The 26511-nt window shown below is 35.7% G+C and overlaps 2 protein-coding genes across 4 annotated transcripts; one reads left to right on the top strand and one right to left on the bottom strand.

Moving 5' to 3' along the window:
• Positions 1-811: 811 nt before the first annotated feature.
• On the top strand, positions 812-22267 carry kif16ba (kinesin family member 16Ba). 3 transcript variants are annotated; one of them, XM_052545911.1, is made up of 32 exons: positions 812-1115; positions 2178-2247; positions 2337-2450; positions 3182-3298; positions 3464-3561; positions 3647-3756; positions 4899-5041; positions 5188-5356; positions 5484-5615; positions 5981-6156; positions 6604-6669; positions 6810-6869; positions 6972-7091; positions 7196-7247; positions 9003-9140; positions 9277-9359; positions 9441-9529; positions 10840-10872; positions 11207-11260; positions 11981-12182; positions 12398-12603; positions 14481-14865; positions 15695-15955; positions 17104-17426; positions 17687-17845; positions 17941-18046; positions 19058-19105; positions 19412-19456; positions 19544-19666; positions 19811-19900; positions 20456-20539; positions 20620-22267. In XM_052545911.1, the coding sequence occupies exons 1-32, from the start codon at positions 1069-1071 to the stop codon at positions 20779-20781; spliced, it is 4065 nt and encodes a 1354-aa protein (XP_052401871.1). In that variant the 5' UTR covers positions 812-1068; the 3' UTR covers positions 20782-22267. The 3 variants fall into 3 exon arrangements, with proteins under 3 accessions (XP_052401871.1, XP_052401872.1, XP_052401873.1); XM_052545912.1 differs by lacking the exon at positions 10840-10872; XM_052545913.1 differs by lacking the exons at positions 19058-19105; positions 19412-19456.
• On the bottom strand, positions 22157-26464 carry ndufaf5 (NADH:ubiquinone oxidoreductase complex assembly factor 5). The gene is made up of 11 exons (XM_052545936.1): positions 26036-26464; positions 25921-25961; positions 24672-24735; positions 24337-24384; positions 23680-23783; positions 23562-23601; positions 23288-23485; positions 23136-23196; positions 22977-23060; positions 22501-22583; positions 22157-22388 (listed from the first exon to the last, which is right to left on the bottom strand). Exons 1-11 carry the CDS (start codon positions 26207-26209, stop codon positions 22287-22289), a joined length of 999 nt encoding a protein of 332 aa, XP_052401896.1. The 5' UTR covers positions 26210-26464; the 3' UTR covers positions 22157-22286.
• Between the last annotated feature and the right edge of the window lie 47 nt (positions 26465-26511).

Below are 26511 nucleotides of genomic sequence, written 5' to 3'. Positions count from 1 at the left end.
CATGGATAAACTGACCTAACCAAGAGAACACACTGTTATTATTGGATTAAATGCAAACCTGTAACGACCAAAGCCTACACTTGATTAGAATAGACAAGAACAGAGAAGATTAAAATAGTATATCAAAAATATAGACTAAAGCCTATTCATTTCAATGTGGAGAATTAATATATATATATATACATGTTGTTGTTGTTGTTGTATTAATAATTAGGCTATTTGTTTATTGTATCTATAGCCTATATTTTGTAATATGCTGTTCAACCAATAAAAAAGGGGGGGGGGGGAAAGGACCATCTTATTTATTTAATGACTTATGTTGTTACTTACGTTATGTCTTATTATTATTATTATTATTATTATTATTATTATTATTATTATTATTATTATTATTATAATACCAGGCATTTTTGATATATACATATACATTAATTGATTTTCATTGGTATCTTTTTTCAAAACACGGTTCCTAAATTATCCATGATGTTGCCAAATCCGTATTTTTCCCGCCGAAATGGGCTATTTTAACACCGTTGTTGCTTTTTACACCCGCAGGTTTATTAAGCGACTCCAATAACGTAAAATATATCCCCTAAAATGCTAATTTAACTAATGGAATCATGGCAAGAAAGAAAAGTGTATTTTACCCCCTCCCCAGGACGCGTTTTTTAACTGGGGACCCCATTCAAACGTGATTGGGCAAGTTTTGAGTTACAACTGGGAGGGTTTTGTTGCGAAAACCTGGCAACCCTGATAACGCGTGATGACTCCAGGCCTACAGGCGGCAGTGTCGCGTGTGCTGTGTGTTCTGTATCGCGCGCCACTGCCAGCAAAGAGCAGACGCTGTGAATCACTCCGGGAAACAACACGAACTGAACAACAGCGTCCCGGAATAATTCATCTTCTTACATGATGACTGTTGAGTGAACACTACATGAGCGCCATCAGCTCCTCTCTCGGACACACTGCGCTGTTTTCTGCGGACACAGTCACACCCCCCGGAGTTCTGTCAGTCACTTATGAGAACTGCCTGATTGACTGAGTGTGTGTGGTCCTCAGGGATGTGTCATGGCATCGGTTCGGGTGGCAGTGAGGGTCCGGCCCATGAACAGACGGTGAGTGGCTCTTAAACTCACAAATAAACCCATAATAAACAAATACTTGAACATGTCCTCGTGAATAATCTCGCAACAGCTGCGTAGTGAAATGCATAAACGTGAAATACACGCAAAATATTCGCATTAAGCATGTATTTATATAATCTGTGTATTTGGAAAATTGTCATGACGCAGGTCAGATACGAACCTGGCTGTCTGTGAGCTCACAGTTACCCACTGCGCCATGGCTCTGACCGCATCATAGACACACGTCCATAATGCTGTCTGTTTAGTTAGCTATGTGTGATTTACTACTGGAGTCTAATTAAAACACCCAAAAGTGAACCTAAATGAATGAAACCTACATTTTTATTTATATTTTATTTAATTTTGTTTGTCCATTTTAGTCCCTTTTGTCCTAACACTGTTGTTTTTTTGGATCCTGGACCAAATATTTATTATCATAATATGTGATTATCATCATAATATTATACATTTGAATTTAATTATTATTATTATATTACTAGCATTATAATTTGTTATATTTATATTATCAGTAGTAATAATAGCAATGAGAATAAATGTAAAATCACTGTAATGTGAATAGAATAACAATATACAACTGTTATAATTATTTTTTGCTTTTAATTTGCAGCATATAATGGTTTTAATGAATGTTTAACAGTAATGTGAATGTCATCATGAAATCAACCTTTGTGTATATATTCAGCATGTAGCTAATGTAGCTTGTCTGTTTAAACATGATACCATATGTTTCTGGGGATATATGCAGCTTATGCTTTCCGAAACATCTCCTGATCCCAGGGATTTTCAAGAAAAACATTTGATTTTCACGAAAAATGAATTGTAATGAAAAACACGTGTGATCTCAATCTGCTTTCATCTTTAAACAGCTCATAAAAGCATCAGGTCGAAAATAGATGCCTAGTTTGATCTGTTGATTGGTCTAAATTAAATCGTCTCCCTCGAGAGTAAATGGTCATGGAGTTACAGTGTGTGACTAATAAATGAAGTGCATCAATATATATTTTATTCATGTATTATTGATTTCTGGCACAGGGAGAAAGACCTGTCTGCCAAATGCATCATCGAAATGGAAGGCAACAAAACCACCATCACCAACTTGAAAGTATGTTGCATTGAATGTCTCTAAATGAAAGCGTTCCACAGATGAAATGACCATTTCTGATCTAATTCTTGTGGTATTTTTTGTATCAGATACCAGATGGAGTGACTGGAGACTCTGTTAGGGAGAGAGCAAAGACTTTCACATATGATTTCTCTTACGACTCCTCGGACTGTAAAAACGGCAGCTTTGTCTCACAAGAGAAGGTCAGTGGAAATATGAACAGCGCAGACTCTCTAATGAAGATTGCATATGTTTTGTCATTAGCAGTCAGTCATTTGTTAAGTAGCTGTAAGATATGTATTTGCTCTTAAATTGTTAGATAAAAAAAAGAATAATAACTATTAATATAATGATTATTAAAAAAAAGTTAAACAGAGACTTGTGAGTTGTGAATTTACTAAAGCAGAAAGCAAGAACTGTTAAAAAATAAATTCGAACAACTTTTTAGCTATTAAAGTTAGACGCTTTGAATAAACAAATGCATAAATATAAAATAAATATTGTCTTAATGTTTGCTTGCTCGCAAGATTAAGTTTAACTACATTCTTTTAATGGCTATATAAATATCTTCATGCTTTCCACAATGCAATATTGTTCAAATATAGTGTGAACATTTGATGATAATTAGAGCATGTTTGTAGGGGAACTATTTATTTTATTTAAAAACTCCAGCACTTTTTGTGTATAATAAAGTGATCAGATCCTCTTAGCGTTTGTGTTCAGAAGGGTTTGTTACTCAATGCTCAGACGTAATAACAATTTTGTGTGTTGTGTTAGATAGTAAAAACTAAAATATTGCAATTTTAATCAGTGCAATTGAGCTCATATCTTGACTTTATGATTAACTTGGATCTTTTTCAGTTTGGCTGTGCTCTTGTGCATACATAAATACTCTAATGTCACATGCATGGTGTGTGTGTGTGTGTGATTTCAGGTGTTTAAGGATCTGGGCACTGATGTGTTAAAGGCAGCATTTGAAGGATATAATGCCTGCATCTTTGCCTATGGCCAGACTGGATCAGGGAAGTCGCACACCATGATGGGCATCCCTGTAAGCCTTTTTATTAATACAGGTGTTTTCTTTTTGCAAAATCACAGTTGAGGCTTGTTCTGTAATTTCAAACATACTTTAGTGAATCTCTGTTACGGTTGGTTCATCACCATCGACTGCTTGTAGCTGAATATTGGCTCTGAATCAAGATTTGCTGTGCCGCAGGGTGACGTTGGGCTGATCCCACGGATCTGTGAAGGATTATTCAGCCAAATTTCAGGAATGATTCGGAGAGATGAAGCCTCTTTCCGTACAGAAGTCAGGTGAGTGAAAATCCTGCAGTATTCGAGAGCTAGAGAATGATAGTATGCATAATCTGAAAAAAAAAACCCTTCATTTTTTGCACAGCTATTTGGAGATTTACAATGAACGTGTGCGGGACTTGTTAAGGAGAAAGATGGCAAAGACGTATAACCTCAGAGTCAGAGAGCATCCTAAAGAGGGACCCTATGTAGAAGGTAAGAGCCTGACTTCAAACATCTCTGCAAATCAATACATAAGATAAACATTGTCACCATAAACAACCTCAGTAGCTCTCCTACAAGTCACCGCAAAAACAAAGATGTTATAATCACACCCCTCCAATAAATAAAAAAACATTAGTATAAATATTAAATATTAACAAAATGACGAAAACAGTAGCACGTAGCCTTCTAGCATTTGTGTTGCTTTGTTTTTTCAAGGAATAATTTAAGTAAAAATTAAGTATATATTACAATAAGTACATAATTAGTAGATATAGTTATTTTAAGTAAATATTGAATAAGTATTATAATATTAAGTACTGGTAAATATTGCAATTTTGTGTATTGCAATATTATGTACATATTGAGAAATTAATAAGTACAGTAAACAGCGTTAAGTTGCAATATTTACTTATATTATATTATTAACTTAATCTTGCAGTAATTAGTCATTTAGTAAATATCGCAATATAATGTAAACATTAAGTAAATAAAGAAATATTAAATAAATATTACCAGTGGATATTGCAATATTACATAAATGTTGAGGAAATATTGCAATATTTATTACATTTTTATATACTTACTCTTGCAATATTATGTAAACATTATTTAAATATTGTAATATAAAGTAAACATTGTAATATTAAGTATCAGAGAATATTACAGTATTACGTAAATATTAAGTAAATAATTAAATATTTACTTAATTTTACAGTATTTACTTATTATTTACTTAATCTAAATGATAATCATAATTAATCTAATCTAATCTTAATCTAATTTATCCTACATGACAGGTAAAAATTGATCGCCTGAATGCACTGTAAGTCGCTTTGGATAAAAGCGTCTGCTAAATGCATAAATTTAATTTTAATTTTTAAATTTAATCTTGCAGTATTTACTAATTCAATACATTTTGCGATATTATGTAAATATTATGCAAATATTGCTATATTGAGTAAATCTAGCAATATTATGTAAACATTATATACATATTTTAAGTAAATATTGCAGTATTATTTAAACATGAAATAAATATTATGTAAACATTAAATGTTCCAAAACACTTTGATGTTGCATTTGAAGGTGTCTGCATGTATAAGTTCTTATAAACAGTTCCTCTTTGATCTCAGACCTGTCGAAGCACCTCGTGCAAAACTATAGTGATGTGGAGGAGCTGATGGAGGCGGGAAACATCAACCGCACGACTGCCAGCACCGGCATGAACGACGCAAGCAGCCGCTCACACGCCATCTTCACCATCAACTTCACACAGGTGATTGTAAAGCATTACAGATGTGTCTACTCCTGTGTTAATGCCACTGAATGTGGATTTGCAAGAGCGGAACCAGCTGAGGAATCCATGATGGAAAAATACTTTTACTAGGAATGCAGTTTGTTATTATTGTTGTTTGTTCTCAGGCTAAGTTTGATGCTGAGATGCCGAGTGAGACGGTCAGTAAGATTCACCTGGTAGACTTGGCAGGAAGTGAGAGGGCCGATGCCACAGGGGCCACTGGTGTCCGGCTCAAAGAGGGTGGCAATATCAACAAATCACTGGTCACTCTGGGAAATGTCATCTCTGCTTTAGGTGAGAGATGCTGTTGTGCTCTGTCACACTTCTTATTGTCTTGTTGCATTTCCTTAAATTCCTTTAAAACATTTGTGTAGAGAGTGTATTGCTCTCAGTTTTCTGACAGCTCCTTCTGTCTCTGTAGCTGATCTGTCACAGGAAGGAGGCAGCAGTCATTTGAAGAAGAAGCAGGTGTTTGTTCCTTACAGAGACTCAGTGCTCACGTGGCTCCTGAAGGACAGTCTGGGAGGAAACTCAAAGACCATCATGATCGCTAGTGAGTGAGGAAACATGTGACACTCATGTGCTGTTTTGGCTGGATCTATGAAGTCACATAACACTTATGGAATTCGTACAGAAAAAATGCATTCAGTTTTAAGTGATGGTTAAACCACTTTTTTATTCGTTTTTACTTAATGGAGCAATACTTTTAGAGTCATTAAATTGTTTTTTATTGAAAATGTAATCTATGGAGTGCAATATAACATGAATACAGAGATTACATGTCTAGAAACCAGAAAGTAAGTTGATTTTTGAAATATTTAAAAATAAACAATTTTGTCATTTTAGAAGTGATGTTTTGCTGTAAGATTTTGGTTAAAGGAATATCATCCATGTGAGATCTTATATATTTTTGTTCAGCTATTTCGCCTGCGGACGTCAACTACGGCGAGACGCTGAGCACGCTGCGCTATGCAAACCGTGCCAAAAACATCATCAACAAACCCACGATTAATGAAGATTCCAACGTTAGACTCATACGAGAACTGCGGGCGGAGATCGCTCGGCTGAAAGCGCTGCTCGCTCAGGGAAATCAGGTCTGAACGACAATTTGACAATTGTTGTTTATCCTAAAATATGATATGCCTTTTAAGCCTAAGTATAATAATCTTGTAAACTTGTTTTCTTTTCTAAGTTTTAGTTTTAATCGATTTTTTCACTAGAGTTGCTTTACAGCTGAAATTAATTCTGCAATATTAACAGTTATTGAACTGAATTGAATCAATATTGAAGAGTGCAAGGACACTTACTGTTGTCTTCTGTTGAGCTGCTTCTAGTTGCGGTTTGAACTTGTTTCATAATTGAACTTTACACAGTTATTGAATAATCTGAATCAACACTATTATTGAATTAGACTCATATTTGAGAAAGTTTGCATCGTTAAATCTGTTATTTTTCTGTTTATTACTTTTTGAAGCAATCTATATTGCATAAAGCACTGTGTAAATAAAGGTGACTTGACTTCTATGTTGTGTGATTTTCAGATAGCGCTGCTCGATTCCCCCACAGCGTTAAGTATGGAGGAGGAACTGCACCATAATGAGGCCAGGGTAACATACACCCTTTCATTATCACATAACAGCAGGGGTTTGTTTGCAAAATGTTTGCTAATAAATGATGTGTGAAATTCCAGAGATGAATTTTGATGTTGGTTATGGCACACAGCCGTCTGCGTGTTTTTCTGTCGCAGGTGTTGGAGCTGACCAAGGAATGGACGAACAAATGGAACGAAACACAGAACATCCTGAAGGTTTGTCGCCGTCTGTCAGACCAGCGTCTTATTTTTATTTCTATCACCTCATTCACAGAGCCAGGCCTTGAGTGTGTGTGTTTTGGCATGTGTGTTGAACAGGAGGAAACTCTGGCTCTGAGGAAGGAGGGAATCGGAGTGATCCTGGACTCACAGCTGCCTCATCTCATTGGGATTGATGATGATCTGCTCAGCACCGGCATCATTCTCTATCATTTGAAGGTAATGAACATACGCAGTGTTCATCACAGTACACGTTTTTTGTTTGGTGTGATTGTATTATATTCGTTTACTGTAGCGCATGATTGGTTTGTGTGTGTTTGCAGGAGGGAAGGACATACGTTGGCCGTGATGATGCCACTAATGAACAGGACATCAGTGAGTTTATTGACAGAACTGACTCTCACCATCTGTTCAGTTATTGTTTGATTCAGTCCCAATACACAAACTCGGTAATAAGAATAAGCTTTTATATGCCATCATTTATTCACCAACTTATTTCAACTTATTTCTAGATTGATTAAATGTGAGGTAAAAAAAGTAGTTTTTTTGCTTTAATTTTGATGATTAGAGCTTACAGCTCATGCAAGTCAAAAATCCAGTATCTTAAAATATTAGAATATTTCCTAAGATCAATCACAAAAAAAAAGGATTTGAAAAACAGAAAAGCACAAACTCCAGCATCAGTGATGTGTGGCATGAAGCCTTCAGCTCGTCTGTATTGTTGGATCCACTTGTTTCTGTTTCGGAAGTGGTTTTGGCACTGTGGGCCGGTGTCCTGCTGGAAAATGAAATCAGCATCTCCATAAAGCTTTTCAGCAGATGGAAACATAAAGTGCTCCAAAATCTCCTGGTAGAGGGCTGCATTGACTTTGGACTTGATAAAACAAAATGGACCAACACCAACAGACGTCATGGCACCCCAAATCATCACTGACTTCAGAAACGTCAAACTGGACTTCAAGCAGCTTGGATTCTGTGCCTCAGTCTTCCTCCAGACTTCAGACTATGATTTGAAAAGAGGACTTTGGACCACTGAGCAACAGTTCAGTTCTTTTTCTCCTTATCCCAGGAGAAATGCTTCTGAAGTTGTTTCCGTTTCAGAAGTGGCTTGGTAGCTCTTTTCCTGAAGATGTCTGATCGTAATGACTCTTGATGCACTGACTCCAGCCTCAGTCCACCACCAAGTGTTTGAATCGGCTTTACTTGACGTATTCTCAAGGTTGAAGTCATCTCTTTTGCTGGTGCACCTTTTCTTTCCCAATTTCTTCCTTTCAGTCAACTTTGCATTTAAAATGCTTTGATACAGCACTCTGTGAACAGCCAGCCCTTTCAGTAATGACCTTCTGTGACTTACCCTCTTTGTGGAGGGTATCAGTGATCGTCTTCTGGACCATTGCCAAGTCAGCAGTCTTCCCCAGTGTTGTGTTTTCAAAGAACAAGAGAAAAACGGAATTTAATGAAACTCAAATGTAAATATTCTAATATTTTGGAATACTGGATTTTTTACTTATATGAGCTGCAAGCTCTTATCATCAAAATGAAAAAAAGTTGATGTATTAAATCTTGAATATGTGAAAGTTTCACTTTTTGAAATAAGTTACACAAAAAAAAAATTTTTTTTAGATTATTGTAAATATTTTTTTGGACATTTAGTTGTGATGTTTGATAAAATTTATTATATTAATGTTTGTGTTAAACATTTTTATAATTTTACTGGTAGTTAAATTGAGTACAATGATATAAATAATCAGGATTAATCATGTAATTATGTTTTCTCACAAAACGTGTCTCTTTGATTGCATTTTTAAGGTCAATTCTCCTTCCTGTCAGTACAATTTAAATTCCATGCAACCTCATGTGTATGATGATGCATTTATGGGTATTTGAGTAAAGGAAGAATACATTTAGTCTGATCTATCTCTTTTAATTAATATTGAAATTACAATGCTTCATCCTGTTTGTTTTTGTGAATTTGAATTTGGATGGCCATTTTCAGTTCAATTTCAACTTAAATTTCAAAATCAATTCCAACTCAAGAACTGAATTTGCATTGAAAACCTTGCCTGACCCTAACCCAGATTTTGCAAGTACTGTCAGTCATAAAGATGTTTTCTCTCTTTTTCTTCGCAGTTCTTCATGGTCTGGGTCTGGAGAGTGAGCACTGTCTGATAGAGAACCAGAATGGGACGGTCACTTTAATTCCTCTCAATGACGCTCAGTGTTCAGTCAATGGAGTTCAGATCACTGAGCCCTGTCCGCTAAACCAAGGTCACACATATACCTTTCTACAAAAATCTCATCTCTTTTTTTTTACTGAATAAGCAATATGAATGCAGTTTTATGCAAAGCTGATGTTTCCCATTTATTAACCCGTAGATTTATTTGTACATCTTGTGTTTCTCAGGTGCGGTCATTCTCCTCGGCAGGACCAACATGTTCAGATTCAATCATCCCAAAGAGGCGGCTAAACTTCGGGAAAAGAGAAAGGTGAGAGGAAATTCACACGTGAAGCTTCAGTATCAAACACATGACATGTTTGTTAATTTATCTGCTCTTCCTGTTCCCCAGAGCGGCCTCCTCACCAGTCTGAGCTTATCCATGTCTGATCTGTCCAATTCCTGTGAAAACCTCTCTACAGTCATGCTGTATAACCCTGGGTGAGCCTCGGTGTGTGTGTGTGTGTGTGTGTGTGTGTGTGACAGAGCGAGTGGTTTCTTCCTCCCCACGCTGCCTCCTCTTCCTCAGCCCTCGTCCCTCTCTTCCTTCCCAGGAGCCATCCTCCTCTCTCTTCATGCATTAAAACACAGACCGATCCTTCCCAAAAACTGACAATAGGGATGCTCCATTATCAGTGACCATATTGGTATTGACCAGTGTACGATAAAGCAGTTGTAGTTTTCTGAATTTATGAATTGGACAAATATACAATAATGGCCACACTAATAATTTCAGTTGTGAAAGGCATATCATAGTTAAATGTAGTATATACACCACCAGTTTGGTTAAGTGTTTTTTTTTTTTGTCAGAAAAAACTTATTAAATTAATCAAACGTGACAGTAAAGACATTTATAATGTAAAAAAATAGTTATATTTAATTAAAATAAATGTTTTTTGAGCAGCAAATCAATATATTAGAATAATTTCTGAAGGATCATGTGACACTGAAGACTGGAGGAATGATGCTGAAAATACAGCTTGCATTTTAAAATATGCAATTATTTGAATTAAAATCAGTTATTTTATATTGTAATAATATTTTGCAATATTAATGTATTTTTGATTGAATAAAAGCAGCTTCGGTCACTTATTTCAAAACAGTAAAACAATCTTACTGGCCCAAACTTTTGAACCTAATTTAAAGAAACTTTTTTAAATCTAATTTATAGTCCGTGGTTTGTTTTAATAATATTAGTTTTTACAGTTTAAACAATGTTTTTTGTCTCAAGAGCACTGAACAGATCTCCATAATTTTTGCTGTACTATACATTGTAACATATTAATTCCTAAATCTGAGTATGTTTACTTATAGATTTTAGTTTTACATTAAAAAAAAAAACTAAAATCTTAACCAAATACATTTATAGTATGAGATATAACATTTATTTAATCGATGCATCCCTTATAAACAACCAAATGCATGATGGCTTTTTCCATTGTCACATTAATAGAAGAATGCACAGTTTTCTAAAGGTTTGTTGGGAAGGTTTGGGTCTGTGATCACGCATGTGGAAACTGATTGGCCTGTAAAAGCCTTGACATCCTGGGCAGTGACCTGCTACACCAACTTCATGTCACGAGTCAACACCAAACACTCAACTTAGTGGATTTTTTAATTTTATTTTAAATGAGTTAAAAGTTGTTCACACAAGAATTGTCATTATTTATTCTTTAAAATTATCCTTAAAAATGATCATTTGTGCAGCAGTATTTGGTAACATTTCCTTTTTCTGAACTTCTTCATGGCAGTCTCTTCACTGAAAAGGGTCCCATCTTTCTCAGGTAGAACCCAAGCACAGCTAGTGTTCTCATGTTAACCGTTGTGGTTTTCTATACATACTCATTTCAGTATTTGTAAGTTCAATCTCTCCGTTTCTCATTCTTCATGCTTGTGAGAAGCACTTCATCATCATCCTAACACTTTAGTTGAACGCGTGTCTCCATCTCTGTTATTTAAAGTTGTGTATTTTGCAGCACTTGCTTATAGTTGCAACGCATGCTCAGTGCTCGTAATAATGCAGACCCTCGTCCCATGCACTGCTGTGAGTTTGCTGTGGTTTGTGTGTGTGTGTGTGTGTGTTTTAAAGGTGGAAACTAATTGTCTTATATGTTCCAGACTGGAGTTTGAAAGGCAGCAAAGAGAAGAACTGGAAAAACTGGAAATCAAAAGGTGTGTCATGTGACTTATCAAATATTAGTATAGATGCAAATACTTGTGAAACATGCAGTTGAGGTAAAGCAGTCTTGTCCACTAATTTACATTTAGGATTTAATCTAAATCACCTTATGCAAATACACAATATTATCCAAAGCAAGCTTGGGATAATATTATAATATTATAATCTAATATGTGACCCTGGACCACAAAACCAGTTATAAGGGTCTTTGTTTTTAATTTGAGATTTATACATCATCTAAAAAACTGAAGAAATATACTTTACATTGATGTTTGTTATTATAGGACAATATTTGGCTGAGATACAACTATTTGCATATCTGAGGGTGCAAAAAAATCTAAATATTCAGAAAATCGCCTTTAAAGTCATCTAAATGAATTCTTAGCAATGCATATTACTTATCAAAAATTAGGTTTTGATCTATTTAAAGTAGGAAATGTACAAAACATGGAACATGAAGCCATTCATTAGGATATCCAATGGTTTTCCTATTCCATTTGATATCCTAATGATTTTTGACATAAAATACAAATGTTTAATTTTGACCTATACTATGTAATGTTGGCTATTGCTACAAATATACTCATGCTATTTATGACTGCTTTTGTGCTCCAGAGTCACCTATAATAATAATAATAATAATAATTAATGCATCAATTTAAAATGACTTGGACCTAGCCACAATTCTCTCCTTTGTTTTGTTGCTGGTCCAGGCGGCTGATAAAGGAGATGGAGGAGAAGCAGAAGTGTGAGAAGGCGGAGCTTGAGCGCATGCAGCAGGAGGTGGAGTCTCAGAGGAAGGAGTCTGAGGAGGTGCAGCTGCGCATCCGCAGACAGGAGGAGAGCCTGCACAGACGCAGTCAGGACATCGAGAGCCGCCTCCGAGACTTGATCGCTGAGAAAGAGAGATTTCAGGTCAGCAAGCAGTCCCTTTTAACGGTTGTCAGTCACCATCAAAATCAATGATATTTCATTGTCTTAATGCTGTGATAGTTCTGTTTTTCTTTTTCTTTTTCTTTCCTGTGCTGATAAAATCATACATTTTTTTCTGCACAGTAGTTTATACTAGGGTTTGTTTTTCTGGGAAACCTTCTTTGGACTCTTTCTATGCTACTGTCTGTTGTGTGCAGGAGGAGAGACACCGAGAGCAGAAGGAACAGGAAGAGCAGAAGCAGAGGAGACTGCAGCCGGAGCAGAAGCTGAAGGAGGAGGAGGAGGAGGAGGAAAAGACTCAGGCCCATCCAGAGCGAGCTGAACAAAACGAGCTCTTTCGTGAGCTGGAGCGGCTCAAACGAGAACGTGAGGAGCAGGCCGTCAAACTCCAGCTGGAACGCAGGTGAAAATATCATTTATCTGTTCTTAACACTTGACATAAAAAATATGATGAGTCTCAATATAATATAATATATGATGAGTCTCACTAATATAATATATATTAGTGTGAAATCAATCCTGAGTGCTGGACTAACTTGCAACAATTTTTTTATTTAAATGTACAAATTATTGTGAAATATTTTGTTTTACTTTAGAATAATAAAACAAATAATTATATTATTAGAAAAAATTATTTAATTGGAATTAAAAACATTTTTTTTTAATTAAAATTGTATATTTTTTATTACATTTGAATAATTAAAATAAATACTCTGTTACTTTAAAAATGTAAATTATATATATATATATATATATATAGATAGATAGATAGATAGATAGATAGATAGATAGATAGATAGATAGTTAAAATAATGCTAATTTAAATTATCAATAATAATTATTAATAAAATCATTTAACGTAATTATTATTATAGATTTATTAAAACAAATTAATATACAGTATACATACGTCCATATATATATATATATATATATATATATATATATATATATATATATAATAATTAAAAGTAATTATATATATATAATTATATAAAAATATTTTTTTTTTTACCATTTTGGTTAACGGAGACACAGGAAGTGTCCTCATAAACCATGTTTATGTACCAGTACACACACATTATTCAACTTATTTTATATCTATATCTATGTACATATAAGCCTTTTGTAATTGTGTGTGTATATATACATGTACGTATGTATACTGTATATGTATTTATTTTAATAAATCTATAATAATTATGAAAAATGATTGTCATTTTATTAATAATTATTATTGTTAATTTAAATTAGCATTTTATTTATATATATATATATATATATATATATATATATATATATATATATATATATATATATATATATATATATATGAGATTATAATATAATTATTATAAATATATTTAGATATGCTTATATATTAATATCTGTAGATAGAGCTGTATGTGTCATAGGGGTGTCACGATTTCGATTTTAAATCGAAATCGATCGAAATTAAGTCACAGTCTCAAACTTCGAATTAAAAAATGGAATCGTCGATGCTGCCACGCCCACCTGTTGTATGACGGCAAATCAATGACAAAAATAACCGAGCATTCAACTGAAGTGACATTGTTTATAGAGTAGATCTTTTGTAGATACTTGATTAACTGGAATCCTTCTGATTGCTAGTGATTGCAGTCTTGTAATAAGAGATACACATATTTTACAGACTGTAATGATGCACACACACACACACACATACTGTACATACATACATACATAATATATATATATATATATATATATATATATATATATATATATATATATATATATATATATAAATCTAAATGAATGACAGTGAAGTGTTTAACAAGCGTTTTATCTTTAATCTTTTAAATAGATACATCGTAATATTTGAAGGTTAGTTTAGTCATTTTTTATTGTTTTTGTTTGTTTTGTTATGAACTTGAATGTCATCTTTTGTGACTGCACTTACAAAACAGAAACTGGATGGCAGTTTATTTTAAGTTTTCAATTGACTAAAGATATAAGTTGTTACATTATGTTGTTAATAAAAGATTTAAATTTGACAGTGTAATGTGGTACATTGCAAACAAAGGTCAGATATTATATTACATAAAAGTCTAGTTTGAAAAATGACAATCTGTGCTTTAAAGAGAATAAATGTAAAAATCGAGAATCGAATCGAACCGTGACCTTAGAATCGAAAATGCAATCGAATCGAGGATTTGGAGAATCGTGACACCCCTAATGTGTCAAGATGAATGTCAATGTGTCAAGACCCGTGTCAAGATGAATGTCTTGAACTTCCAGGCGTCTGGAGGAGCGAGAGAAGGAGCAGCTGAGTCTGGTTGGGCGTCTGGAGGAGCAGCTGAGGGAGCGCAGCGAGGAGGCGGCCGCCCTGCTCGCACCAGATGAGGCACGGAGACTGGAAGAGGAGAGGAGGACGCTCACCGAGCTCAGGGAGGAGCTGCTCAGAGCCAAGGAGGCGCGGATCGATGGAGAGGAGGAGGACGGCGAGGAGGCCCGGAGGAGCGCCCAGGCACGCTATGAACATTTCAAGCAGATGCAGGTGGAGGAGCTGAGTTTGCTGGAAGAGTCACTGATCCAGCAGAAGGAGCGACTGGAGCGGGAGGTGGCCCATGAGCGCACGTCACTCGGCCGGCTGATGCACACGTACAAGGACAAACAGAGACAGGTACACGGCTCCTTGTGTCAGAAGCACACTTAAAACGGAGGAAAACTGAGCTTGTGTGTGTATCCTCTGCACTTAAATAATATTGTGGTGTTGTCGTATTTTTATTCAGAATGTACCAAGTAAGAAGAAACAATCTTTTGAGATGATTCATTTCATTGAATCGAAGCATGATGCAGTGCATCCTGTGTAGACCAATTCATGAACAAACAATTCTTTTGAGATGATTACTTTTAGTGAATCTGTAACATACAGCGTATTCTGATTAACAAATGACTCTTTTGTATTCACTATTCATTTTAGTGAATCAAAAACATAGAAGGATGGGTGTAGTCTGATTCAGAAACACATGATTCTTTTGATATGATTCTTTTTAGTGAATCAAAGCATGATGCAGAATGATCTGTGTTGGCCAGTTCACGAACAAAAGACTCTATTAAACAGGTTCTTTATAGTGAATCTGAAACACACAACAGAACTGGAGTATTGCTGATTCACAAACAAATAAGTTTTTTTGAGATGATTCTTTTAATTTAATTTAAAAAATGCTCAACCTGTGTAGTCCATTTCAAGAACAATTGACTCTTTTGATACTATTTAGTTAATTGACCCATAAAACAGCAAGACCTGTGTAGGTTTTAAATGGTCCTTTCTAGTGAATCTATAACATTTAGTGAATAAGAGAAACGAAATAACTTAAAGCGTTAGCAAAGAGAGAATTTATTTCAAATGTGAGAAAAATGGACATTATAACTGAAAGTGACATAATGGAATCGATATGAGAAGGAATATCAAATCAAATTGAATCAAGTCTCTGGTGATTCACTCGCAGGTCAGTGATCGGATGGAGCGTGGTGTTCAGGACGTGTCCTCTCTGGGTCAGGAGGAGGGTCTGATCCAGCAGGCCGAGCACAGTCTGCAGTTTAAAGAGAGACAGCTCCAATCTCTCTGTGAGAAACACCTCCCTGCTGTCTCAGAGGAGCGCCAGAGAGCCATCGAGCTCCTGGACAGAGTTAGAGGAGGGACAGGGTCTCCTGCTTTGGACAGAAGTCCTGAAGATATGGACAAAGAGCTGGACGAGACCCTGTATCAGGTAACACTCTGTTCAGTCAGATGGGCTCTTCCTCTCTAAGTAGACGAGATTTGGATTAGTAGTAGCATCTTAAGCCGCGTTTCCACCGCAGGAACTTTACCCAGGAACTAGGGACTTTGGGCCGGTATTCTCGGTGTGTTTCCACCACAGGAACCAGGAACTAAATAAAGTTCAGGGTAAAAAAATGCCCCTCAGAAAGTCCCTGCTGGCGAGGTGGTACTTTTTCAAAGTTCTGGGAACTTTCGGGGGCGGGACTTGAGCGCTAAACATCCTGATTGGTCGAGTTCACGCAGCATTGGTTGAGTTCAACCACCATTTATTCGGATCATTTTCAAAATATTACTGTTATTGTGTCATGAAATGTAATTTTAAAAGTATTTCAGGCGAGAATGTAGTTGTTTAAAACTCAAATCTGTGGTTTATTTATAAAGACAGCGTCTATTTAAAATTGTGTTTCGCCGATCTCGGAGACGGTGAGCTCCACTCGATCAGCGGGAGCCAGTGATCATCTATCTGACGAGAAGCAGCCTCACCTCGGATAGACCTTCTAATATGTGCCGCTGGTTAAACATAACATACAACTAGTTTTGGGTAAATCTAACAGATAATCTTTGGTCTGTATTCAATTTATCTATATGTTAAAATGAAAATAAAAAAAGCTAATTTATATAATGTTTAGTTTCATTGTAATGGCAATATAATATATACACATATCCCTGAACTAAGTACATTTCTGCAGCTGTTATTATGTTATTATGTTCAGAAAGCAACAGGTCTGGGGGGGGAAAGTTCCTGGTACAAATGTTCTGGGTAATTTCGGTGGAAACGTGGCATTACAAGTACTTATGCACCCCGCTTTTATCCAAGGTTCATACGCAGTTTGTAAAAGTATGGAAACGTATGAATTTCCAGGTCTGGAAAAGTATGGAAAAAAAGAAAGATGAGTATGAAAAATCATTTGCATTTTCAGACTTTTGCCACTATTTAGTTTTCTATAACAGAAATAATAATATAATAAATAAACTAAATTTATCATACAAGAAGTCTTTTCTTCGCAGCTGTTTAATGATTCTTTAGTGATTGGCAAACATGTCTGAATGAATTCAAGGTGCATGATGCAAAGATGATATGAAATGCTTTCTCTGCAGGTAGAGAAGGAGCTGGAGGAGAAGGAGGAGCGTTTGTGTCAGTACAGCGCGAGCACAGAGCAGCTGCAGCAGCTCCAGCAGTCGTACCAGTTCACAGCAAACGTGGCCCGTCAGGAGGAGAAGGTCCGCAGGAAGGAGAAGGAGATCCTGGAGTGGAAGGAGAGACAGCAGCGGGAGGCTCTGGAGCAGGCGGTCGCACGCTTGGAGAAGAGACACTCCGCTTACCGCAGGAGCCTCAGTCTGGAGCCGGACGCCGAAGCACACCGAAAGAGGTCACAGAGCACTTCCAGGCTTACAGGAGCACAAGACCTGGACCGGGACAGGTGTGTGGTCTTTTTTTAGGAGGACACTAGCACAGGGGCTCCTCTTGTGAGGCAGCCGGACATTTTTATGAAAAAATACTGTTTGAGATCATGATTAAGGTATGGTTATATGGTTATGTGGTCATTTAATATACTAAGTGCTCACTTCAACAGCCCTAATGTAGTTAAATAAATGAATATAAAACCTATACAGATCTATACAAATGTGATGAATGTGATAAACCTAGAGTCGCTCTGCCTTGTCTTCTCTTGTTTCTCAGGATGGAGCGAGAGATCGCGCAGCTGAAGCAGAGGATCAGTGAGAGCGAAGGAAGCGTGCGGAGTCTCAGTGTGAGCGGGGAAGAAAAAACCAGTGTGAACCAGTCCCCCGTCAGCCCCATTCAGACCCTCCCGACTGTGCTGTCTATAGGAGACGAGAGGTACACACACCACAGCTGCCGTCGTGGATGCAGCTTGAAATAAAGATTTTGTCCGTGCATAATTAAATTGGCTGAACTGGTCATTTCACACGCAGGGTTAAAGCGTTTATTGAAGAAGAGGTGCAGCGGAGGATGCAGAACCTGAATCTTCTGAACCGGGAGAATAACAACACACTGTCACTGTCTTCAGACTCACTGCAGGTATAACATTACACACACAGACAACATCATATCAAACCCGTCTACATGCATATATCCAGAAACATTCACGGCATTTGATATAAATAGAGTGCATTGTAAATAGAGTTTTGCTTTTTTAAAACATAGGTACATATCACTGTTGTCATTGTTAATGAAAACTATTAACATGTTGTTAAATGTCCCTTACAGACCCTCCCGTTAATTTAATTCTTAATTAAAATAACAAAATCTTTAACTGAATTAAAGCTGAAATAAAATATGAATATTAAATATATATATATATATATATATATATATATATATATATATATATATATGTCTATATAAAATTAATATAAATTAAAGCTAAAAACAAACACACATAATGCTATATGATATTATAATGATATTAGTCAAATTAAAATAAAATCTGAAAATGTAAAAAAATAAAAGCTAATTAAAAATTTGAACAAATATTACACTATATAAATAAAAAAAAGAAATGTTACATGTCATCTTGGAATATTTTTTTTACTTCTACTTAGTTATTTACCACTTTGTTTCTTCAGAAAATCTAGTAATTTCTTCTAGTGTAACAGAAGAGTTATATTATTAACCAATAATAAACTATTATAACCAGTAAAATTATATTATTTTCCACTAAATATTCTTTCTCACTCAAGAATGCTTTACCGTACAGAAGTGAAATATGTTTTTTCATTTTCTTTAAACATAATGTGCTTATCATCATTATACTACTATAAACACATACATGTTATTGTAAAATTCATTTCCTCTTTGGATTGAATGCAAACTATTGGTTCAACTGAATCTGCTCATTTATTTATTTGTACTTTCTGTGCTGATTTTAGCTGAAAGCGCAATTAAATTAGCCAAATGGTTTTCTTAGAAATTCTAATGTGGGCTCGCTTAAGAGGAGAGATGGTTTAATGTTACCCTAGTCATGCACAGGAGGCACATTAAAACCCACAGAATTGTTTTTGGCATCAACAAAATTGTTTAACTTTGCAGGAGGAGGAGCAGGATAGTGAGGGTAGCTCTGTGAGATTGACAGATGAGGTAAGCACAGGCCTCAGCCAATCAGCACCAGCTGAGCGCACGGTGATTTGCATGATCCCGCCTTAACTTGCACAGCTCTCACAATCTCTGATCTCAGTAGATTGGGTTTTTCCTCTATGGTTTTTCTTCTTTGGAAGCATGCAGCCTCCCCACCGATATCTTGCATAGATGCATTTCTCCTTTTGCTGCAATCAAACAAATTTTTTTTGCAACCTCACTAATGGAAAATGACAAATAAGTGCTTGCTTGACCCCCTAAAATCAGCTGCTAGTAATTGAGACTGTTAAAGTTGTGTTAATCTCTTAGGACAGCGATAAAAAACGCATCGATCAGCGCAAACTGAAATACGAGGTACTGTTGTGGATGTTTACGAAATGCTTTTTCATTAGTACTTCAGTTGAGGATGTTTTCTGACCAGAATTTCCCATCTTTCCACAGCGGCTGGTGTCGATTCCCCTGGATCCCAGTCCAGAGAGTCTTAAAGATCCGGTGAAGATCAGTATTCCCCGTTACGTCCTTTGTGGTCAGGGAAAAGATGAACACTTTGAGTTCGAAGTCAAGGTTTGTCTGTATTTTTTACAATCACTGCATTATCTGTGAGAACTACTTAACTTGACCGTGTGGTGACCACCAGTAAAAAAAGAAAAAAGTGTCTGATTGCTCATCTTTGATATTTTGAGATTTGGGCTTTTGTCCTGTGTTCAGATCACTGTTTTGGATGAAACGTGGACGGTGTTCAGAAGATACAGTCGTTTTCGGGAGATGCACAAATCTCTGAAGCTGAAATATCCAGAGGTATGACTTGCATGTACAACACAGAAACAACTGAGACGCAACTAGTTAAACATGACGCTAGTTACACAAAGATTATGGGTTCGATTCCAAGAGAATGCACAAACTAGTGAAATGTGTCAGAATGCATTGTAAGTTGATAAATGCATAAATGTAAACATTCCACATAATATTAATTCATGTAAGTTTTGAAATATTTGTATTTTTTTAATATATATTATTAATTTCACCTCAAAATATATAATTTTTGCTTTATTTACATACAATAAAAATTCATTCATGCATAAAGTTGCTCATGCATAAATGTAAAATGCATCAAAATCATTCATGTAACCTGTTAATTTTTCAGTATGTTTTTTTAAATACTCTGTTTATAAATATTTAACCCCAAAAAACACCATCAAATAAGTTTTGATAAATTTCATGCAAATTGTCATGATTTTATTTAGTTTTTTTGGTCCCACTTAATTCTGTGGTGAAATATGAGCTGGATATGTTTTTGTGAGATTCACCCAACTATTGCATATTAGATGTCTAAAATTTCAAATCTTATTTAAGCTCGCGGCTTTGGTCTTCCCTCCCAAAAAGATTTTTGGAAACCGAGACGAGAGAATGGTTGGGGAGCGCCGGAATCTGCTGGAGGTAATCAGATGTGTTTCCAATCCATCATTTTTAAACGTGACACTTCTGAAGATGCTGATGATGTCATGGTGTTTTCCCAGCAATACCTGCGGAACTTCTTCCGTGTGATGATGTCGCCCTCCTCCTCTTCTCCTCTGAGAACAGACGAGTTCGGACTCCACCTCTCCAAACACGCCGTGTGCGGCATCTCTCCTTTCTTTAAGAAGGGAGTGTTTGACTACAGCAGTCACGGGACGGGCTGATACACACACACACACAAACACCCCAGTACAAAAAAACACTTATTTACATAAACACAAACTGAGACATTTCACCTAAAAATTATATTATGCATAAAGAAAATCAAGCCTGATTTTGTAACCAAAAAGATTTTTGCATTATGACATTATTTTCATGGCAATTTTGATAATTTTTCCAAATCAAATTCTTGTAGTATTATACATTTTGAGTTTTTGTTTATTAGGTTTTGCGTAGATGTGGTTCTCATAGTAATACAGAGTTTAAAATCTTTTATTATTATTATTATTATAAGAAAAGTAACATACATTTACAATAAACAAAAACCTGTAGAACAACAATACCGCCATGATGGATAAATTCCTACAAATTAAAATAAATATTATTTTTGCCATGAAAATAATATCATAATGGAAAAAATACTATGAATACAAAAAAAGCTTTTTTTCTTTATACGTTGAGGTGAAATATGACCTCTATTCTGACACTAATGAACTCGCTCAGGAAAGTTTGAAATCGAGCAGGAATCGTAGAGTGACTTGAAATAGAAAAAAAAAATGGAAGAGAAGGATCCAGAGTAGCTGTAAATAATTTAGTTGTGCCTTGCTGGCATTAATTGAGCTTTAAACGCTTCAAAGAATAGGAAATCTGGACTTCATCTGACAACAGATGGTCACTGAAACCTGCTCCAAACGTATTGTGTTTACATCGAGGACCACGAAGCCTTTTTCTGTGGACTGACAGGACGTCCTGTAGCTGCTACTTGGCTTTGTGATTCACTTTAAATCATGTTTATGTTGCTGCGTATAATGTATCTATACTACTTTAGACTGGATTCAGATGAAGTAATATGAACGGCAGCCTGTTATTGGCTCCAGATTAAATAAATTAGAGCAAATCTGTACTAATATCCATGATACTCAGGCTAACATTGAGAAGTTTTGTTGTTATTATTATTTATAACCACTAAATAGCACATGAAGTGTGAGCTAATGTCTTCCAGAAAAAAAAAGAGAATGCTTTTGATTCAAAATGACTGTCGTACTCAACTTCCTGGTTGCAGTCTGAGCAGAATATGCTGTAATAACATGTTCACTGACAGATATTGAACTCTTGATGATTCATTTTCAGCACTATGAAGCCATATGTATATGTAAATGTACTGTAGACTTGATCTGTACAGGGGAGGAAAGGCATATACTGCTATATTAGCCGTTAAACACTAGAACGCTTGTTTTCTCTAAAAGAGTACCGAGAGGAAGATGTATACATTTTTAAAACACTATTTTCATTTGATTTCTGAGAACTGAATGTAATAATTTGTGAGTATCATGATTTTGTAACTCGGTTTTAGAGAGTAACAAGAATTGTTTCGCACCGTATTATTATCATTGTTTATTTATGTTGGAGTACATTGTCAAAGACGCTTTGTTGAAGCAACATTCGTGTGTATTCATGTTCATGCAAGTAAAGCAGATGATCCAGAGTTGATCTGAGGATTCTTCCTGTCCTAGGATTTTTCATTGGTTTTCTGATGGTGGGTCTGAAGTGTGCCTATTTTTGACAGATCAGCAAACGAGACATTCGCCGAACCCCTTTTAGCAGGTTTCGCCTGTAAAATCATCACAAGATGGCAAAGTCAGAATCTCCCTACAATTCCACTTTTGGAGGAATGTGATTGGCTGTGCTTTGTTCCATGCTTGACCAATGAAAATGCAACAGACCTGAGACTCATGAGGCTTCCAGCCAATCATGTAGAGGATCTGAAATGTAGCTGGAACTGAACCGTCTTCATTGCCATACATCTCTAGAAGAAATCAAATTAACAGAAAAACACAATTTCTAGGACCATCGGGTAAACCAAACACATTTTAATGTCTCTACATCAGTCCTTCTCAACGTTTTTGACTCCAAGGTTGCAAAGACCATAAAATAAAGTATCCTTGTAGAAATAACTAAAATCAATACCACTGAAATGTATATTGTCATAACATTAATTTTAAACAAGTATTTTATTAAAATATAACATGAGAGGTCCTGGACTGCATTGAAGTACATCGTTAAATTAAGTAAAATTTTACCACTGTTCCACATATAATTCTTGTAGAAAATATTAAATATGTGATCAAATAAATGCAATGGAAATTTAAATTGTCAGATTGACTTCAAATGTTCAATTCGATGCAGTTTGCGTTCTCACCTTTATAAATGGCGGCTGCCGCCAGTATAGTGTCTCTGTGTAGAAGTGACTTCCTGTTCCACGCACAGTTGCTTTCACCCATACCTGAAGCACATGAATAAACTAAACACATTCTCCTTCTCATAACGTAACCTAAGACACCCAGTTTAATGAGCTTGCCTTGTAAGTCACTCATGACCTCCAGCATACCAGGATAATGGACCTGGACTTCATCGATGTCCTGAATGACGACACAAAAACGCCTCGGTGTAGTCACCGATAATTCAACTCAAAACTTAAATCGGTGTAATCAAACGCTGATCAAGTCATACCACAGTGAGCATGTTGAAGCCGGCCTGTCCCAGCAGGTTGCCCAGATCTGTGACGGCCGTGTAGGGTGAGATATGAGGTGCAAAGCCGCCCTCTCTCTCCAGCTCGGCCAACTGCAGAGAGCATCGCAGCTCGTACAGCGTCTCGCCGCCGACCATTGCTCCGATGAACACGCCATCCGGCTTCAACACCTGGTGGATCTGAATCACAAAAACAGGCTATTTTGTGTTATTCATAATGTGCGACAGCACTGCACACTTGGTTTGATCCTCATACCTGTCTAAAAGCTCCAGGAAGGTCGTTGATCCAGTGCAAACTGAGGAGAGAAATACGGCTTTATAAATGACAGTCGATTTCTCTAAATTCCCCATCATGCACTGGGGTAGTACTGTACCTCAGGCTGCTGAGCACTAGGTCAAACATGTTTTCTTTAAATGGCAGGAACTCCTCATCTGCCAAAACACAATGAGTAGGCATCTCACATTTCTTCCTATTTCTCTGAAGAACAAGGAAGAGAAAGAAGTTTCATCAAGGTAGCATTTGTCTGATCAGAAATACGATTAACTTTATTTCAAAATGTTAAATAACTGGTTTCTATTTGCTTATATTTTAAAGTGTAATTTAATTCTGTGATAGTAAAACGTGGTGGTAAATGTCTTTAGCGTCACATGATCAGGATCAGAAATCACTCTAATATGTTGTTTTGAGAGATATTTCTTGTTCCATATCAATGTACACATTTTTGTTGTTTTATCGTTGTATCAATGTTGAAACCAGTTGTCAATATTTTTTGTGGAAACCATATTGCAAGTTCAAAAGAACAGCATTTATTTGAAATAAAAATCTTTTGCAACATTAGAAATGTCTTCAGTGACTTTTTCACAATTTAATGCATTCTTAAGCAATAAAAGTATTCATTTCTTTAAAAAAAATAAAAAAGTCTTACTGAACCCAAAAGTTTGAATGGGCATAACTAAAGCCATTCATGAATTTTTTACGGTTTATGCCGCAGCTGTGCATTAGTAAAATAAAGACATGTTAAGTCTCTTACCAGGGAAGAGTCTGAAATGTCTGTTAAAAAGAGACGTTCAACAATGTCCTGAGAAGAGAGAGAATAGGAATTATTTACTTTCTTCTGCAGAACACAAAAACAGGTGATTTAAAGAATGTTCACACTGCTCTTTTTCATAGTAAATGTACATCCTCTCAACCTTCTAGTATTTGAATAAAAAAATAAAATTATAGAAAAAGAGCTTGTCTGTTTTCGCTTAATGTGTACATTCATCAAAAAAAATACCTCATTATGTATCACAACATGAATGTAAGCACCTAAAGGCCAATTTTTTTTAAGCGAACTATTCACACTATTGTTATGAACGGCTGTACCTTATTCAAATGCTCTGCGATGTGACTCTTCCCACATCCTACATCCAGAGCCAGAGGGAACGTCCTGCAATCACATTCAGGGATCAGTTATTATTTACTCACCCTCATGTTATTCAAAACCACATGACTGTATTTATTCTTGTGAAAGCAAACAGGATATATTATTAATAATGTCAGATTTGCTGTTACAGTGAAAGCAGATGGGGATGGAGTTGTTGAGCTATCAAAACTCTAGCACTCTCTATTCTAATTCAATTCTTAAAAAAAACCAACACTGGCTTCTCTATTCTTTTTTGTATTCTATCTGTTTGTTTTCTTTTTATTTATCATACAATTAACAAAAAGCTAACAAAAAAGTGTGTTGAGGGTACTCCAACACTAGCTTGCTCTATTCTTTTTCTATCTGTTTTTTAAATTTATTATAGAATTGTAAAGCGTTAGGCTAACTGAGATTTGTTATAGCCTTGCATATCATTGCTCTTTTGTTGATATTGATTGCTTCCATTGTCCTCATTTGTAAGTCGCTTTGAATAAAAGCGTCTACAAAATGACTACATGTAAATGCAAAATTAAAAAAATAATACTTAAATTTGTCTGTTCATTACACATATCTATCAAATGACTTCAGAAACTTGAAATATAGCACACAAGTATTACGGACTACTTTCATGATGCTCTTTCAGAGCTCAACAGTCCCAGTCACCATTCATTTCTATTGTATGGTAAACAGTAGTGCTGTCAAACGAAAAAAAAAAAAGTTTTGGTTTACATAATATATGTATGTGTACTGTGTACATTTATTATGTATATATAAATGCACACACATACAGTATATATTTTGAAAATATTTACATTTACACATTTAAATATTTATATTATTATATTTTATTAGATATTTAATATATTTGTTTTCTTAAATATATATACATGCATGTGTATATTTATTATGTATGCATTTATATATACATAATAAATATACACAGTACACACACATATATTATTGTAAACAAAAACTTTTATCTTGGATGCGATCAATCGCGATTAATCGTTTGACAAACTGACCGCACTAGTAAACAGCAGACTGGATATTCAGTTTTTCTACTCCACAAAACAAAATAAAGTCATACAGAGTTGAAACTAAGAGACACAGACAGTGAGTAAATCGATTTTTTGTTTTTTTTGTCAGAACTGTTTCTTTAAGAACTAGTGTAAGGATGATTAAAAGGTATTTTAATACGCGGGCAGTGACCTTGAGACGTCGTAAACTCTGTCTGCTAATCTGCTCCCCACCTGCAAACACAACGAAAGCAGAAGTTTATTGACAAAGCTTAAGTTCTCCGGGAAACAGTAATACACCACCTCACCTCGTCTCGGAGGTAATCGTATTTGTCGCTGTCTAGTAAAGATGAAGCCCATTGCTTCTGACTTCGCTTCATGCTCCTGTCAAACACGTTTATAGCGCCTCCCTGAGAGGAGAGACCCCTCCATCCCCTCCACAGACATCGCAGAGACCGGAGGCTTTTCACACTGACATTCATGCTTCCGTGCTAGTTCTCATTATAACACATAATATGTACAGTAACTCTTTCAAACACAATCTTCTGGTGTGTGCCTCTACACGGAGATCATTTCTGCGCCGCACAACAGAGACTGTGTCTGAGGTAAACTCTGGCCTGGATCAGCTCCGGTGACTGGAACACGGACTGGAGTCAGACATTCACCAAAACTATAACAACCTGTATCACAACTAACATTGATCAAGTTATATTAAAACAGATGTACAAAGATAGTTCAACCAACAGCAATTCAGCAAATAAATAAATAAAAATTAGGTTTCTAA

This window comes from Carassius gibelio, chromosome B1, assembly GCF_023724105.1.
Source record: "Carassius gibelio isolate Cgi1373 ecotype wild population from Czech Republic chromosome B1, carGib1.2-hapl.c, whole genome shotgun sequence".
Classification (NCBI taxonomy): domain Eukaryota; kingdom Metazoa; phylum Chordata; class Actinopteri; order Cypriniformes; family Cyprinidae; genus Carassius; species Carassius gibelio.
This window is presented reverse-complemented; position numbering and strand designations above follow the sequence as displayed.